At 62.0% G+C, this 18,146-nt stretch overlaps 3 protein-coding genes across 3 annotated transcripts; all 3 read right to left on the bottom strand.

Annotated features, from left to right (window-relative positions):
* Positions 1-424: 424 nt before the first annotated feature.
* On the bottom strand, positions 425-2,747 carry APOC2 (apolipoprotein C2). The gene is made up of 4 exons (XM_030474322.1): positions 2,700-2,747; positions 2,037-2,108; positions 1,192-1,335; positions 425-658 (listed from the first exon to the last, which is right to left on the bottom strand). The coding sequence occupies exons 3-4, from the start codon at positions 1,245-1,247 to the stop codon at positions 457-459; spliced, it is 258 nt and encodes an 85-aa protein (XP_030330182.1). The 5' UTR covers positions 1,248-1,335; positions 2,037-2,108; positions 2,700-2,747; the 3' UTR covers positions 425-456.
* Positions 2,748-3,564: 817 nt separating this feature from the next.
* On the bottom strand, positions 3,565-11,811 carry TOMM40 (translocase of outer mitochondrial membrane 40). Its single transcript, XM_030474321.1, is given in 13 exon segments — positions 3,565-4,347; positions 5,061-5,228; positions 5,346-5,396; positions 5,955-7,367; positions 7,964-8,066; positions 8,156-8,232; positions 8,327-8,401; positions 8,404-8,448; positions 8,882-8,987; positions 10,170-10,271; positions 10,363-10,455; positions 11,076-11,143; positions 11,518-11,811. Coding segments are annotated over 10 exon segments (996 nt in total). The 5' UTR covers positions 11,705-11,811; the 3' UTR covers positions 3,565-4,347; positions 5,061-5,228; positions 5,346-5,396; positions 5,955-7,227.
* Positions 11,812-12,256: 445 nt separating this feature from the next.
* On the bottom strand, positions 12,257-17,891 carry LOC115602881 (B-cell receptor CD22-like). Its single transcript, XM_030474320.1, has 11 exons — positions 17,855-17,891; positions 17,102-17,485; positions 16,430-16,711; positions 15,732-15,995; positions 15,119-15,379; positions 14,260-14,526; positions 13,651-13,914; positions 13,244-13,343; positions 13,091-13,163; positions 12,909-13,007; positions 12,257-12,541 (listed from the first exon to the last, which is right to left on the bottom strand). Exons 1-11 carry the CDS (start codon positions 17,889-17,891, stop codon positions 12,335-12,337), a joined length of 2,238 nt encoding a protein of 745 aa, XP_030330180.1. The 3' UTR covers positions 12,257-12,334.
* Positions 17,892-18,146: the final 255 nt, after the last annotated feature.

Here is an 18,146-nt window from a genome sequence, read left to right as displayed (position 1 = left end):
CGTCAGTGTTCTCACTTCCGGGTTCTCCACTTCCGGTTTCCCAGCAGGCCTTGCGTCCCCCGCGGCGCCGCTCGCGGCCGCGGCCTGTTTCCTGTGCGGCGCCCTGGGGGGGGCGCTCTGCTGCCGACGTCACTTCCGGGAGGCGGCGCGGGCCAAAGCCAACCCCTACGGCCCCTCCCCACCCCCTCCGAGCCGCGCCCCCTCCCCGCGCGCCGCTCTCCCATTGGCTGGCGGGCGGCTGGCGCCGACCAATCGGAGGACGAGGACGAAGGGGGCGGCTACGAGGAGGTACAAAGGGGGGGAGGGGCTTGGGTGGGGGGGCGGGGCTTACGGGGGCACATGACCCCTGTGACCCCTCCCCCCCTCCCTCTTCCAGGTGCCCCCCCGGAGCCGGTCACCCCCGAGGGGGAGCTCGTGTGAGGGGGGAGGGGCCCCCCCAGCCCCGCCCCTCCCCCCTCAATAAACCCCGCCCCCCGTGGGCGGGGCTTGGACGGGCCCAATCGGGTTCGACCCATTTATTGGCCGCTGCCCCCAAGTGCGGGGCTCAGCCCCGCCCCCCGGGTGTGGGTCACTGCTCCCCCGCCACCAGTGGTAGAGCTGGTCCGTGAGGATCCCCGTGTACGTCATCATGGCGGCCGTGCCCTTCTCGTAGACGTCCCTGTGGGGCGGGGTGTGGGGCGGGTTAGGGGGCAGGGTGTGGGGCAGCCCACACGTTACCACGACATGGGTATAGGGCAGGATGTGGGGCAGGGTATGGGGCTCAGCCCCACATATGACCGGCCCCATGGGACATGGTTATGGGGCAGGATGTGTCCCTCACATTACTGGACCCATAGGACATGGTTATGGGGCAGGGTATGGGGCAGGATGTGGGGCTCAGCCCACATGTTACCAGACCCATAGGACATGGGTATGGGGCAGGATGTGGGGCTCAGCCCCACATGTTACCAGACCATAGGACATGGTTGTGGGGCAGGATGTGACCCACACGTTCCTGGACCCATAGGACATGGTTACGTGGCTCAGGCCCACATATTACCACAGCCATAGGACATGGGTATGGGGCAGGATGTGGGGCTCAGCCCCACACGTTCCCAGACCCATCAGACATGGTTATGGGGCAACCCCACACGTTCCCAGCCCCAGAGGACATGGTTATGGGGCAGGTTATGGGGCAGCCCCACACGTTACCGGAGCTTCCTGTGGGTCCGGGGCAGGTCCAGGTGTTCCAGAAGGTTCCCGGTCATTGACCCAAGTACTGGCGCAGAGGGGGGAGGGGCAGGAGGGGGGAGGAGGGGGGAGGGGTGGGGGTTGGGGGAGGGGCGGCGGAGGAGGCTGGGGGGGAGGGGGGGAGAGGGTGAGATGGGTGCTATGGGGTGCTGTGGGGTTCTATGGGGGCGCTATGGGGGTGCTATGGGGGGTAATTGGTGTCCTATGGGGGTAATGGGGGGCTATGGGGTGGGATGGGGGGTACTGGGTGCTATAGGGAGCAGTGGGGACAATGGGGGGCAATGGGGGGCTATGGGGGCTATTGGGTTCTATGGGAGTGCTATGGGGGGGTATTGGTGGGGGGCTATGGGGTGCTATGGGGGGCCTATGGGGGGGCTATATGGCAGTGGGGGGAATTGGGGTGGGATGGGGGTATTGGTTGCTATGGGGGCTATGGGGGGCTATGTGGAGCTATGAGGCTGATATAGGGGTGCTCTGCGGTACTATGGCGGCTTTGGCGGTAATGGGGGTCTGTGGGGGGCAATGGGGGTCTATGGGGGGCAATGGGCTATGGGGGGCAATGGGGGTGTATGGGGTGCAATGGGGGGCAATGGGGGTCTATGGGGGGCTATGGGGGAATGGGGGTCTATGGGGGCTATGGGGGTCTATGGGGGCTATGGGGGACAATGGGGTCTATGGGGGGCAATAGGGGGCTATGGGGGGCAATGGGGGGCTATGGGGGGCAATGGGGGTCTATGGGGAGCAATGGGGATCTATGGGGAGCAATGGGGAGCTATGGGGGCAATGGGGGTCTATGGGGGGCTCACTGGAGCACAGCAGCAGCAGCAGCAGCAGCGAAGCCACAACCACGGGGGGGGCCACCGGGGCCATGATGTGCCCTGAGGGACCCCAAAACCCCCTCAAATACCCCCAAAACACCCCAAAACCACCCCCAACCCCACCCAAACACCCCAAAACCCACTCAAACACCCCAAAACACCCCAAAACCCACCCAAACACCCCAAAACCCCCTCAAATACGCCCAAAACACCCCAAAACCACCCCCAAAACCCACTCAAACACCCCTAAATGGCCCAAAACCACCCCAAAACCCACCCAAACACCCCCAAAACCCCCTCAAACACCCCAAAACACCCCAAAACCCACCCAAACACCCCCAAAATAACCCCAACCCCCCTGAAATACCCCCAAACACCCCAAAACCCCCTCAAACACCCCCAAACACCCCAAAACCACCCCTAAAACACCCCAAAACCTACCCAAACACCCCCAAAATAACCCCAACCCCCCTGAAATACCCCCAAACACCCAAAATACCCCCAAACACCCCAAAACCCCCTCAAAAACCCCCAAACACCCCAAAACCACCCCTAAAACACCCCAAAACACCCCAAAACCCACCCAAACACCCCCAAAACGGCCCAAGCCGCCCCCCCCGTTGCATTGGGGGTCCCCCCCCCCGCACCCACCGGTGGTACCGACCGCGCCGAGCCCCTCCCCCACCCGGGGCCCCCCCATTTATGGGGTCGGGGGGGGCGGTGCCGGGGGGGGAGGGGCAGGGGGAGGGGGGAGCAAAGTCCGGGTCAACAGAGGGGGGGGAGGGGGTGGGTTTGGGGTGAAAAGGGGCGATTTTGGGGCCCGGGGGTGGGTTTGGGGTGAAAAGGGGCGATTTGGGGGTTCAGACGCTCCTGTTGAGGTTCTCAGTGTCCTTTTGGGGATCAGGGCCTTGATTTTGGGGGGGTCTCCAGCCAAAACTCCCATTTTTGATGTTCTCCACCCCCAATCTTGAGGTTTTCCACCCAAACCCCCCATTTTTAAGGTTCTCACCCCCAAACCCCCGTTCTTGATCTTCTCCACCCCAAAACCCCCATTTCTGATGTTCTTCACCCCATTTTTGACGTTCTCCTCCCCCACACCCCCATTTCGGGCACTTTTCACCCCACTTCCTCTCTCCTTCACCCCTCGCCCCCAAACCCCCCATGTTTGATGTCCTCGTCTCCAAACCCCCCATTTCTGATGCTCTTCACCCCATTTTATTGTTCTCCACCGTCATTTTTGACATTCTTCACCCCAAAAGCCCCAGATTTTATGTTCTTCACCCCAAAACCCCATTTCTGGTGTTCTTCACCCCAAAACCCCCATTTTATTGTTCTCCAGCCCCATTCTTTACATTCTCCATCCCCAAACCCCCATTTCTGATGTTCTTCAACCCAACCCCCCCATTTTTAAGGTTCTTCACCCCCATTTTTAACGTTTTTCAACCATAAACCCCATTTTTAACGTTTTTTCACCCCAAAACCCCCACTTCTCATGTTCTTCATCCCAAAACCCCCATTTTTGATGTTCTTCACCCCATTTTATTGTTCTTCACCATCATTCTTGACATTCTTCACCCCAAAACCCCCATTTTTGATGTTCTTCAACCCAACCCCCCCATTTTTAAGGTTCTTCACCCCATTTTTAACGTTTTTCACCCCAAAACCCCCATTCTTGACATTCTTCACCCCATTTTTAAGGTTTTTCATCCGAAATCCCCATAGTTGATGTTCTTCACCCCAAAACCCTCAAGTTTTGATGTTCTTCACCCCCATTTTATTGTTCTTCACCATCATTCTTGACATTCTTCACCCCAAAACCCCCATTCTTGACATTCTTCACCCCATTTTTAACGTTTTTCACCCAAAACCCCCATTTTTAAGGCTCTTCACCCCCATTTTTAACGTTTTTCACCCCAAACCCCCCATCTTTAAGGCTCTCCACCCCAAACCCCCCATTTCTCATGTTTTCTCCCCCCGTGCCCCCCCTCACCCCCCCTCCCTCACCTTCAGCTCCTCGTCCCCCTCCCCTCCCCCTGCTCCTCCCCCTCCCCCCCTGCTCCTCCCCCTCCCCCCCCACATCCGGGTCACCTCCCCCCCCCACCGCCCCCAGCGCCGCCGAAGCTCCTCGCGCTCCCGCTGCAGCCTCCTGCGCAGGCGCCGCGCGCAGGCGGCCCCGCGCAGGCGCAGCTCGGCCCAGCCCTGCTCCAGCGCCGCGCGCGCCTCCCGCGCCCGCGCGCGCGCCTCCCGCGCCTCCGCCCCCAGCTGCGCGCGCGCCGCCCGCAGCACTGACGTCACCCGCCTGGGAAAACGGGGGGGGGGGGAGGAGAAAGGGGTCGGTGTGGGGCACAGAGAGACACAATGGGGGGCAATGGGGCGATATGGGTACATATGGGGTCTATCAAGTTGCTATGGGGTCTATCGAGTCAATATGGAGGGAGAAAGGGGTCGATGTGGGGCACAGAGAGAGACAATGGGGGGCAATGGGGCAATATGGGGTCTACCAAGTTGCTATGGGGTCTATCGAGTCAATATGGGGGGAGAAAGGGGTCGGTGTGGGGCACAGAGAGAGACAATGGGGGGCAAGGGGGCAATATGGGGCAGCAATGGGGCAATATGGGGGGGCAATGGGGCAATATGGGGGGGCAATGGGGCAATATGGGTACATATGGGTCTATCAAGTCGCTATGGGGTCTATCGAGTCAATATGGGGGGCAGAAAGGGGTCAATATGGGCGCCATAAAGACCCATTGGGGGGGGATTGGGTCAGTGGGGGCCATGGGGTTAATATGGGGCCCACCAGGTCGCTATGGGGCCCACCAGGTCACTGTGGGTCCATTAAGTGGCATCCCCCCCCCCCCCCCCCGTTGAGGTCCCCCCCACTTTAGGCTCCCCCCACACATTCGAGCCCCCCCCCACCTTTGGGCTCCCATCGCATTGGGGTCTGCCCCCCAAGTGCAGCTCCCCCCCCCCACTCAGGGGTCCCCCCCCCACTCAGGGGTCCCCCCCACTCACTGCAGCTGCTGCCCGAGGGGGCTTCCCCAGAACCGCGCCGTCACGTTCTGGGCCGCCCCCCCAGGGCCCCCCAAAACCCGCGGGGGGGGAGGGGGGCGGCCGGGGGGCGGGGCGTGGCCTTGGCGGGGGGCGTGGCCTTGGCGGGGGGGAGCGGCTCCGCCCCACAACCTGGGGGGGGGGGGAGAAGTTGAACGGGGGGGGGGCACCCCCAAAGGGTGCCTCTATGTGGGGTCTGGGGACCCCCCTTTGCGCCCTTATGGGGGGCGCTGTGGGGCGGGCACTCACCCGTCAGCACTGCGGCTGCCACCAGCAGCACCCACAGCTTCATGGTGGCACCTGGGGGGCAGCGTGGACATTGAGGGGGGACCCACACCCCATATCCCACACCCCATATCCCATATCCCACACCCCAAACCCCATATCCCACACCCCACACCCCATATCCCACACCCCACACCCCATATCCCATACCCCATATCCCATTCCCCACACCCCATATCCCACACCCCACACCCCATATCCCATTCCCCACACCCCATATCCCACTCCCACACCCCACACCCCACATCCCATATCCCACACCCCATATCCCATTCCCCACATCCCATATCCCACACCCCACACCCCATATCCCATATCCCCATATCCCACACCCCATATCCCACTCCCCACACCCCACACCCCATATCCCACTCCCCACACCCCACACCCCATATCCCATATCCCCATATCCCACACCCCATATCCCACTCCCCACATCCCACACCCCATATCCCACTCCCCACACCCCATATCCCATATCCCCATATCCCACACCCCGTATCCCACTCCCCACACCCCACACCCCATATCCCACACCCCACACCCCTGCCCCACATCCCAACGTCACCTCACCCTATCGGATCCCTCCTGCTCCGCTCCGCGGGGGGGGGGGAACCTTAAATAACCCCTATGGGGGGGGGGAGCTATGGGGGGGGGCAAAGGTCAACCCCTCCCTCCCCCCCCATTAATCCGAATGGGGGAGCCCCAAATCCCCCCCTTATGTGGGGGGGGGAAGGGGGGGGATGGGGGGAGAGGGGGGTTACATTGGGGGGGGGGAGGGGGGGAAGGACCCCTTTGTGATGTCACCACCCCCACCCATGACGTCATAACCCCGCCCCCCCCCCTTGGACTTGGCCCCCGGGGGTGTGGACGTGGCCGCGGGGGGGGCAAAGGTCGGGGGGGGAGGGGGGGCAGAGAGGGGAAAGGGGGGGCCCAACCCCCATAATGGACTCTATGGGGGGGGTCTGAACCCCATAATGGCCTTTATGGGGGGGGAACCCCCAAATTGGGTCTATGGGGGGGGGAACCCCAAAACTGGGGGGATTGAACCCCCGTAACAGGCTTTATGGGGGTGGTGAACCCCTAAAATGGACTTTGGGGGGGTCTGAACCCCCATAAGGGGGGCCTATGGGGGGGTTTGAACCCCCATAATGGGCTCTATGGGGGGTCTGTCCCCACCTTCCCCCCCCCCCTAGTTTTGGGGTGTCCCCCCATGTAATGGATGAGCCCCCCCATTGAGGCCTTTCACTTTATTGGGCTCGGCGCCGTGATGGGGGGAACCTCGAGTTGTTGGGGGGACCCCAAGGAGGGGAGGGCCCCATTTAGCCCATTGTGGGGCCAGTTTGGGCAGGGGGGGGACCCCTAAAGTGGCCTTTGGGGGGGAAGGAGGAGGAGGCCAATGAGGCTGAAGGGGATGAAGATGCTGCTGATGGTCCATGGGGGTCCCTCAGCCAATGGGAGGCTCCGTGATGGGGGCCATGGAGGTCCTCAGCCAATGGGAGGCTCCGTGATGGGGGCCATGGGGGTCCTCAGCCAATGGGAAGCTCCATGATGGGGGTCCCTCAGCCAATGGGAGGCTCCATGATGGGGGCCATGGGGGTCCCTCAGCCAATGGTGGTCAATGGGACGTCCATGGAGGGTCCATGGTGGTCACTGGGGGAGTCCCTGGGGGGGGTCCCTCAGCCAATGGTGGTCAATGGGGGCCCCTTCTCCAATGGTGGTCAATGGGGGGTCCATGGTGGTCAATGGGGGGTCCATGATGGTCACTGGGGGCCCCTCAGCCGATGGTGGTCACTGGGAGGTCCATGGTGGTCACTGGGGGGTCACTGGGGGCCGGGGGGGCCCCTCAGCCGATGGTGAGCCCGAAGCCGCAGTGGAACTTGTTCTTGCGGTGGTTGAGGACGGCGCCGAGCGCCAGCGTCAGCGGCAGCGGCGGCAGCTTCTTCTCCAGCACCGCGGCCACCACCCAGCTGCTGTCCAGGGAGCCTGCGGGGACACGGGGACACCGTGGGGACACCAGCAGGGGACAGCAGGGGACAGCATGGGACAGCATGGGATAGCATGGAGACACCATAGAACATCATGGGACAGCATGGAGACACCATAAAACATCATGGGACAGCATGGAGACACCACAGAACAGCATGGGATAGCATGGAGACACCACAGAACATCATGGAGACACCATGGAACATCATGGGACAGCACAGAGACACCATAGAACATCATGCGGACACCATAGAACATCATGGGACAGCATGGAGACACCATAGAACATCACGGAGACACCATGGAACATCATGGGATAGCATGGAGACACCATGGAATATCATGGAGACACCACAGAACATCATGGGGACACCATAGAACATCATGGGACAGCATGGAGACACCATAGAACATCATGGAGACACCATGGAACATCATGGAGACACCATGGAACATCATGGGATAGCATGGAGACACCATGGAATATCATGGAGACACCATAGAACATCACAGAACATCATGGGACACCACAGGGACACCACGGGGACACCACGGGGACACGCCGGGGACACCGCGGGCACACGCGACCCCACCTTTGAACACCAGGTTCCCTTTGGGCAGCTCCAGCTGGTACCCGAAGGCCACGGAGGTGTCCTGCAGCCTGGTGCTGGCCTCAAACTCCACCCCAACCTGCAGCTATGGGGGTCCATTGGGGGGGGGGGGGGGGTCAGACCCACCCGAACACAGGGGGGCCCCCCCTTTTGGCCCCCCCCCCCGTTTCCTACCTGCTCGTTGGCCCGATGGTAGTAGGTGGCGTGAGCACCCGCCTGGCCCAGCGTTAAGGTGCCGATCCAGTTGGGTGCTACCAGAGACATCAATGGGGGGGGGTTTGGGGGGGTCCTCGGTGTATTATGGAGTGTCCCCCCCCGAGGTTGTCGCAGGGTTAGGGGGGGTACCTGTGTAGCGCCCGGCCAGGGACACCACGGTTCCTTCCTCTCCGGGCCGCCGGTGGTACACCAGCTCCCCCCCAGGGCCAAGCTGGGGGTGATGCTCTGCAGGTAATGGGCAACCAGGATGCCTGGAAACGGGGGGGGGGCACCCCCAAATGTGAACGGGGGACCCCGATATGTGGGGGGACAGCCCTAAGTGGGGGGGAGGCTGAAGGCGAAGGGGGAAGGTGTAAAGGTGGGGGTCAGAGGGGAGCAATGGGGTCAATGGAGAAAGGGAGGGAATGGGGGGGACACCCCTAAAATGAGGTGGGAGGGACCTTAAAGTATAAGGGGGAGCCCAATAGGTGGGGGGGACCCCTAAATATGGGGGTCTAAATGGGGTGGGGGGGTCTAAATACAGAGGGGGGGCTAAAATACAGAGGGGGACACCCTAAAACATGGGCTCCCAAACCACCTCATTTGGGGGTTCTGCCACTCGATGGGTATAAAGGGGGGGTCGTGGGTTGTGTGTGTGTCCCCCCATATATGGGGGGGTCCCCCCAAAAGTGGGGGGGGCCTTACCTGAGCCCACCAGGATGTCGGGGTTCCCCAGGGTGACGGCTGCGGTGAAGTCAGCCCCCCGATACTCCCCATCCACCTGCCAGTTGATGAACTTGGCCTGTTGGGTCTGCAAATGGGGGGCGATGGGGGTCAAGGGGGGGCTCCCCACTTTATAGGGGGGTTCCCGCACTTTTGGGGGGGGTCCCATTGAGGTTTTAGGGGGAGTTTTGGGCACTGGAAGGCTTTGGGGGGAGGTTTGGTTCTTTAGGCTTGGGTTGGGGGGACCCCCATTAGGGGGGTACCTGCCTATTCTAGGGGGCACCCCACAGTTGGGGGCCCCCCCAATGGGTTTTACCCATTTTTGGCTGATTTTGCCCATTTTGGGGGGAATTTTATCCATTTTTGGGGGGGTTTTGACTATCTTTGAGGGGATTTTACCCATTTTGGGGGGGTTTGACCATTTTTGGGGGGTTTTACCTCATTTTAGGGGGGATTTTCCTCATTTTGGGGGGCTTTTTGCCCATTTTTGGGGGGATTTTGTCCATTTTCTGATTATCTCCCCCCATTTTTGGGGGGGGGTTCCCTTTTGGGGGGGGATTTCCTCAATTTCTTCATCCAAAATGGGGCAAATCCCCCCAAAAATGGGCAAAATCCCCCCCAAAATTGGGAATATTGACCCAAAACGGGGCAATTCCGCTAAAAATGGGGCAAAATCCCCCCAAAATGGGCAAACCCCCCAAAAATGGGAAAAATCACCCCAAAATTTGGAATATTGACCCAAAATGGGGCAATTCCACCAAAAATGGGGCAAAATCCCCCCAAAATCGGGAATATTCACCCAAAATGGGGAAATTCCGCCAAAAATGGGGCAAAATCCTCCCAACATGGGCAAAATCTCTCCAAAAATGGGCAAAATCCCCCCCAAAATTGGGAATATTGACCCAAAATGGGGCAATTCCGCCAAAAATGGGGCAAAATCCTCCCAACATGGGCAAAGTCCCCCCAAAAATGGGCAAAATCATCCAATAATGGGCAAAATCCCTCCAAAAATGGGCAAAATCATCCCAAAATGGGCAAAATCCCCCCCAAAATTGGGAATATTGACCCAAAATGGGGCAAATCCCCCCCCCAATGGGGTAAAACGAGCCGGAAACAGGAACGTCCTGCGGAATTTCCTGGGATAAAACCCGGATTTACCCCCCAAAAGGTGGGATCCCCCCCCCATGGGGTCCCCCCTTTATAACAGAGCCCCCCCCCAGCGTGTGTCCATGCGGGGGTGGCACTGCCCCCTTCAGCCCCCCATTCCCACCTGGAATGCCACCTTGGAGCGGATCCTGCTGGTGAGCTGGTGGATGACCTGCGCGTTGAGGCTGCCGCTGTTGTCCATGTCCCCCACCAGCACCGGGAACGCCTGCCAACGGGAACGCCGAGGGGGACATCAACGGGGGTATCGGGGGGGGTCCTGCCCTACAGCTATAGGGCTGCCCCATAGCGGCGCTCACCTCGGTGGGGCTCAGCTGCTTGGTGCCCACGTAGGTGGCCCCGAAGTGGTAGTTGGACTCCCCCAGGGTGCTGAGGGCGACTGTGTGGTTCACCTGGGGGGCAAAGGGGTTATGGGGTTACTGGGGGGGGCCCCTGCCCCATAGAGACCCCCTCTGCCCCATAGAGACCCCCCCCTGCCCCATAGAGCACAGAGATCCCATAAAGTGCTGAGCGCCGCTGCGTGGTTCACCTGGGAGGCAAAGGGGGTGTGGGGTTACTGGGGGGGGGCCCTGCCCCATAGAGCACATAGAGACCCACAGAGACGCCCCCTGCCCCATAGATCCCTATAGAATCCATAGAGCCCCGTAAATCCCATCAAGATCCCCCTGCCCCATAGATCCATAGAGCCCCAGAGTCCCCATGCTCCACAGACCCCATAGGCCCCCCCCGCCTCACAGAACCCCATAAAACCCATAAAGCCCCGTAGATCCCATAGACCCCCCCAGCCCCATAGACCCCCCAGCCCCATAGAGCCCCATTGATCCCCCCGTCCCATGTATCCCATAGAGCCCCATAGACCCCCCCAGCCCCATAGATCCCATAGAGCCCCATAGAACCCCCCAGTCCCACAGAACCCAGAGTCCCAGAGATGCTATAGAACCCCACAGATCCCACAGATCCCGGCCCCATAGACCCCCCCTGCCCCATAGACCCCCCCTGCCCCCCAAGTGACCTGGAAGTGGTTGCTCAGCCCCTTGTTCACGGTCAGTTTGACGCCCTCCATCTGCACTGGGAACAGATCTATGGGGCAGAGACAGGCAATGGGCTTAATGGGGAGCAATGGGGATGTGGGGCTGCCCCACGGCGATACATGGGGGTCCCAATAAGAGTCAATGGGGGGGGCAATGGGGACCCCAATGGGGATCTATGGGGCAGGGAGGGGTTATGGGGACCCCAATGGGGATGTGTGGGGCAGGGAGGGGATGTGGGCCTGCCCCACAGCGATACATGGGGGGCAATGGGGCAGAGAGAGGTTAAGGGGCTGCCCCATAACGATATATGGAGGGCCCAATGGAGATCTACGGGGCAGGGAGGGGTTATGGGGCTGCCCCATAGCGACACGTGGGGGTCCCAACGGGGCTCTATGGGGCAGGCAGACCCGGGCCCCAGCTCACCCTTGCAGCGGCGGTGACACTCCTCGAAGGCGCCGGGGTTGGGCAGCGGCTCCGCGGGGGGCTCTATGGGGCGCTGTGGGGCAGCGCTATGGGGCAGGGCCCCACTCACGGCCCCCCCATAGCCCGGCGGCACCGGCAGCAACGGCGGCGGCGGGGGGGGGGACCCGGCGGCTAACACGCTGCCCATGGCGCTCTGTGGGGCGCTCTGTGGGGCTGCCCCACACTTGGGGGGCACAAAGAGGCCTCAAAGCGCCCTTAACACCGCCCCCCCCTTCCCCTTCCTCTCACTCACGCGGCTGAGGCGAAGCCCCGCCCCTCGCGCCGATTGGCTGCCGCCGCCCGGAGACGCGCTCCTATTGGTGGGCGAGCCGCTTAGTCCCGCCCTCCCGCCGCTCTTCCGGAGCAGGGCGGCTATCCCTCCCTTTCCCCGCGAGACGCGCTCTCATTGGTTGGAGCTCAGCGGAGTCCCGCCTCCTCCCCGCTTCCCATTGGCTGAGGGCGCTGCTATAGAGACGGCCAAGGGCGAGCGGGACGGAGCGGCCGAGGTGGGCGCCGCCATTTTGTGGCCGCGGGAGGGGGAGGTTGGGGGGGGAGGCGGAGAGAGGGAGCGTTGCCATGGAGATGGGGGACAAAATGGCGGGCGCCGCCCGCCCCACTGGGCGCCATAGGGATCTATGCGGCTGCGCAGGGATCCACGGGGATCTATGGGGGGGGCTATAGGGGATCCATAGGAGATCAGTTCACAAACACAGACATGGTTTTATTGGATGTATCCCCACACCCCCACATCCCGTACCCGCGCCCCACATCCCACCCCTCAGTGCCTCACATCCGTGTACTCCACACCGTCCTCCTCGGCCCCAGCGCGGCCCCTTTGGGCCCCACTGTTGGGCAAGGCCAAGGTGGCGTAGACCAGGGTGCCCCCCATATCCCCCCCCATGGCTCCCCCCATGGCCTCATCCACGGCCCCATCCATAGGGATGGCTCCTGACGGGACGTTCTCATAGTCAGGACCCTCATGGACCTATGGAGGCCAATGGGGACAGCAATGGGGTCAATGGGGCCAGCAATGGGGCCAGCAATGGGGCCAATGGGGACAGCAATGGGGTCAGCAATGGGGCCAGCAATGGGGACATCAAGGGGGCCAGTGGGGACAGCAATGGGGCCAATGGGGACAGCAATGGGGTCAGCAATGGGGACAGCAATGGGGACAATGGGGACAGCAATGGGGACATCAAGGGGGCCAATGGGGACATCAATGGGGACATCAATGGGGCATCAAGGGGGCCAATGGGGCCAGCAATGGGGGACACTGAGGCCAATGGGGCCAGCAATGGGGTCAGCAATGGGGGACACTGAGGCCAATGGGGCCCCACAGAGGCCAATGGTACCTTGGTGGCGCCGTCCACGTGTGCCCTCAGCGTTGAGTAGATGATGCTCGTGGTGTCCCCAAGCCCACGGGGACCTCGAGGAGATGCCACCATAGGGCGCTATGGGGCCAAGCAGCACCTTGAGCTCCATGGCGGAGCCCCATAAGTGCTCATCTATGGGGTGAAGGGGACCTGGGGGGCACCTTGTTGCAGAGGAAGAAGGTCCTGGTGGGTTCTACCACAGGTTCCTCATTGGTTGCCGTGTGCCAGTGGCATCTGTGGGGCGACAAGGGCGTTGGGGAGGTATCTATGGGGCACGGTGTGGGGCTGGGCCCCATAGGGGACAAGGTCCTCACCGGCGGTAGAAGAGGAAGCCAATGATGGCCAATGGCAGGAGGAGGCTCAGCCCCACAGCGAGGCCCACACAGGTCTTCTGCAGGATGGTGGTGGGGGAATCTGGGGGGAGATGGGGCAAGGAACGGGGTGCTGTGGGGCAGGAGGAGCTCAATGGGGTGCTATGGGGCAGGAGAAGCTCAATGAGGTCCTGTGGGGCAGGAGGACCCCAATGAGGTCCTGTGGGATAAGGGGACCCCAGTGAGTTTCTATGGGGCAAGGGGACCCCAGTGAGTTTCTATGGGGCAGGAGCAACCCAATGAGGTCCTATGGGGTCGGAGAACTTCAGTGAGGGTCTATGGGGCTGGAGCACCCCATTGGCCTCCCATTGGCCCAAGCCCACCCCATTGCCCTCCCAGTGGCCACTCACAGTAGACCTTGACCATGACGTCATCGGACTCTCCATCTCCAACCTCATTGGTCGCCCGGCACCGGTACCTGCCGCTGGCCTCGGGGGGGGCACTGGGCACCACCCACAATCCTTTGCGGCTCCAGCCCAGGGACGCCCCGTCCCTGACCCACTGATAGAGCCTGGGGGGGGGCCGGGCGGCGCCGCGGCACCGGAGGGTGACGTTGGTCCCTTCCTGCACCCGCGGGCCTGGCTCCGGCACCAGCTCCACGCCCTGGGGTCCATCTGGGCACCACCGAGAGGAGAGCAGTGAGGCCCTATAGGGCACGTACGGTCCTATAGGGCCCAAGAGCATCCCGTTGAGGTCCTAGAGGTCCCACATGGCCCTATAGGGCTGAGGCCCAAGAGCATCCCATTGAGGTCCTGCAGGCCTCAAGAGCATCCCATCGAGGTCCTATAGGGCTCACATGGTCCTATAGGGCCCAAGAGCATCCCATTGAGGTCCTACAGGCCCCAAGAGCATCCCATTGAGGTCCTAGAGGTCCCACATGGCCCTATAGGGCTGAGGCCCAAGAGCATCCCCTTGAGGCCCTATGGGACCTCCCCATGGCCCTATAGGGCTAGACTCACAGTGGACGTCGATGGGGAGGGGGGTGCTCGTGGTGGTGCCGATGGAATTCCGGGCTTGGCACGTGTAGGAGGCGGCGTCCGAGGGTTCCGGCCCGGGAAGGACCAAGTCCATGGAGGGGACACGAAGGTCCTGCCCGTCCTTCAACCACGTGACCTGGAACCGGGGGGGTTCTCCAGCCGTAACCTGGCACCGGAGGCGGATCGGGCCCCCCCCGGCCACTATGGGTCCGATGTGGGGTGGGAGGACCTGGACGGCGGGGGGGGGATCTGTGGGGTGGAAGAGGAACCATGTAAGAAGGGGTTGGAAGTGGTCTGTGGCAGTGGTGGGACCCATAACTATGTGTAGATGGGGTCGGGGGGCAGGAGGGAGGCACTTGCGGGGTGTGAAAGTGATCTATGGGGCTGGTGGGACCCATAACTACATGTAGATGGGGTTGGGGGGGCAGAAGAATCGCACTTATGGGGCTGGAAAGTGATCTGTGGAGGTGGTGAGACCCATAACTACGTGTAGATGACGTTGGGGAGCCCAGAACCCATGCTTGGGGGGCTTGAAAGTGATCTATGGGGCTGATGGGACCCATAACTACGTCTAGAAGGGGTTGGGGGCAGAAGAACCGCATTTGGGGGGCGGAAGATGGACACGTGGGGGGCAATATGGCACCTGGGGGGCCTTAGAGGTGTCCTATGGGGCCGGTGGGACCCATAACTATGCCTAGATGGGGTTGGGGGGCAGAACAACCACACTTATGGGGCAGGAAAGAGGCACTTGGGGGGCAAAATGACGCCGAGGGGGGCCCCATAACGGCGCCATCGGGGCCGGCAGGGGGCGCTATAGGGCGCGGGGGGCAGGGCCACTCACACAGGACGATGACGTCAATGGGCTCTGATTGGACGGTGCCGGCCTCGTTCCAGCCAATGCAGCGATAGGAGCCGGCGAGGGCGGGGTCAGCGCGGAAGGAGAGGGCGTGGCCAGAGCCCGGCCCCACCCACCCGTCCCCGCGCCGCCATTGGACGAGGGGCGGCGGGTGGGCGGGGCCGAGGGAGCAGCCGAGGGTGACATTGGAGCCAATCAGGGCGGGGAGAGGGGTGAGAGGGTCCAAAATGGCCGCCCGGGGAGGGTCTGGAAAGGGATTGGATGAGGGTGAGGACACGCCCACAGCAGCCGCCGTCTTGACCAATCAGAATCCATCTTAACCAATCAGCTGCCATCTTGAACAACCAATCAGATACCATCTCCCCCCCCATCTTGACCAATCAGCTGCCATTGTGAACAACCAATTAACCACCATATTGACCAATCAGATGCCATCTCGACCAATCAGAATCCATCTTGCCCATCAACCAACACATTGACCAATCAGCCTCCATCTTGGCCAACCAATCAGCCGCCATCTTGGCCAACCAATCAGCCGCCATCTTGCCCCCCAAGCCCACCACCTCGCCCAATCAGAAGCCCCCTTTGCCCCACTCACAATAGACCTCGATGGTGGCCGGGGGGGACGCGCCGGTCCCCAGCTCGTTGCTGACGCGGCACGTGTAGGAGCCGCCATCTTGGCCGCCGCGGGGCCGCAGCCGGAGCTGGGCCGCGCTATGGGGCAGGGGCTCAGCCCCGCCCCGGCTCCAGCGGAACGTGTGGGGCGGGGGGTTGGCCGAGGCCCCACAGCTCAGCGTCACCTCCTGCCCCTCATGGATGGGGCCCGAGGGGGTCACCTTGACCCACACGTCCCGGGGGGCGTCTGGGGGGGGACGACACACCAGTATGGACCAGTATAGACCAGTATGGGCACCCCATAAGCACCACATAGGGCTTATAGAGGAGCCCCTGCCCCATATCTAGCCCCGTAACATCTATAGGGGGACCCCAATGACACCCTATGCCCCCCATGCCCCATATCTCACCCTATAATCCCCATAGGAGGACCCCACTGACCCCTATGGATCACCAGTGACTCCCTATGGGGCTCCCTGCCCCATATCACACTCCATAACCCCTATTGGAGGACCCCAAGTGCCCAATGACCCCCCCATAACTCCCCCCATAGACCCCCCCCACTGACTCCCTATGGACTCCCCTCCCCATATCTCACCCCATAACCCCCACAGGAGCACCCCCATGACCCCCTATGGGTCCCCAATGACCCCCTATGCCCTCCCCAGCCCCATATCTCACAATGGACCTGCAGCCGCCATGACGCCTCACTGATGGTCGCCCCATCGGGCCCCTTATGGAGGCATCTCAAGAGGGTCCCATCATGGTCCCACGAGGCCTCGAAGCTCAAGAGGGTCCCAAGGGCCGGGTGGGGGGTGACGGTGGCCGGGGGGGTCCATGGGTCCACATGGGCCCCCCTAGAGGTGGTGACGGGGCCGTCCCATAGGAGGGAATGGGGGTCCTCGGGGCAGGGCGGGGGCACCCAGCACCCAATTTGGGCCCTCTGGCCGTGGGTCAATGGGTCTGGGGGGGACCAGAGGTGTGGGGCAGGGGGGGTGCCTGGAAAAGAGGGAATGGGGTGAATGGGGCGCAATGGGGAACAACGAGGGCGATGGGGACAGTGGGGGTTAGTGGGGGGTAATGGGGACAATGGGGGGTAATGGGGGACAGTGGGGGGCAACGAGGGCGATGGGGACAGTGGGGGTCAATGGGGGTAATGGGGGACAACGGGGGTGATGGGGACAATGGGGGACAATGGGCACAATGGGGAACAATGGGGGGTAATGGGGGCTATGGGGACAGTGGGGGTTAGTGGCGGGTAATGGGGAGCAATGGGGGCAATGGGGGGTGATGGGATGACAATGGGGGGCAATGGGATGACAATGGGGGGGCAACGATGTCCCTCACCCCTACCTGTGACACTGACGTTGACGAAGTGCATCCACCTCATCCCCTTGCTTGCCACCATCCGGATCCCGTAGACACCGGCCCCGGCGGCCTCCATCCTCCTCAGCACCAGCCCACAGTTGTCCCCCTCAGGCCACCCATCGCCCCCATCATCGCCCCCTTCGCCCGTCGGTGTCCTCTGGAGATCGGCCACTTGGACCCCCTTGAAGTCCTTCATGGCCTTGTTGTAGGTGGGCCCATGGAGCCAGCGGAGCTGCAGGAGCTGCGCGCCGGGGCCCGCCGAGCACAGCTCGTAGCGGCAGGAGATGTAGAGGCAGGAGCCCAACGTGGCCACCAGCTCGGAGGGAGCCGAGATGGGATCCGGGCAGCGGGAACCGGAGCCGGGAGCGGCTGCAAGAGGGGGTGGAGGTGGGATGGGGACACACGGGGGGAGGAATGGGGTGGGAGTATCTTCATAGCTGTGGCTATGAAGATGGTCTAGAGATGCCTTCAACCACCAAAGCCTGGAGAGATACAGGCATCCATAGAGGCCCATAAGTGTTTTAGGGACCCATAACCCCCCGTAGCCCTACATTAACCCCATAGGAACATGAGGAGAACACACCCTCACCCCCTATGGACCCTCCAGCCCCACATTAACCCCATAGGAACATGAGCAGAAACCACCATTGCTTCCTATGGACCCTCCAGCCCCACATTAACACCACAGGAACACCAGGAGCACCCCATAGCCCCCCCTGCCCCATACAAGTGCCTTACCCTGCATGAGTAAGAGGACCCAGAAGAAGACCCACATCTCGGCAGCGACCAAAGGAGGTCTATGAGGTGGCCAGTGGGGCCCCAACATCCGGCTTGGGTCCCATAGCTCCACCCCATTGAGACATGGGGCTGCCACACACGTCCGGGTTCCTTGCATGAAGGCACTGAAGCTGAGATCCTTCCTCTTCTGTTGCCACCACCACATAGGGGCCCTTCTGCCCCATAGATCTGCCCACAGGACCAATACATGCAGGTCCCACCACTCCATGTTCCTCCATGTATATGGGCCCCA

The sequence above is a fragment of the Strigops habroptila genome, unplaced genomic scaffold (genome assembly GCF_004027225.2).
Source record: "Strigops habroptila isolate Jane unplaced genomic scaffold, bStrHab1.2.pri NW_022045578.1_ctg1, whole genome shotgun sequence".
Taxonomy (NCBI): Eukaryota; Metazoa; Chordata; class Aves; order Psittaciformes; family Psittacidae; genus Strigops; species Strigops habroptila.
Note: the sequence above shows the minus strand (reverse complement) of the source record. Positions and strands in the feature narration are given on the sequence as shown.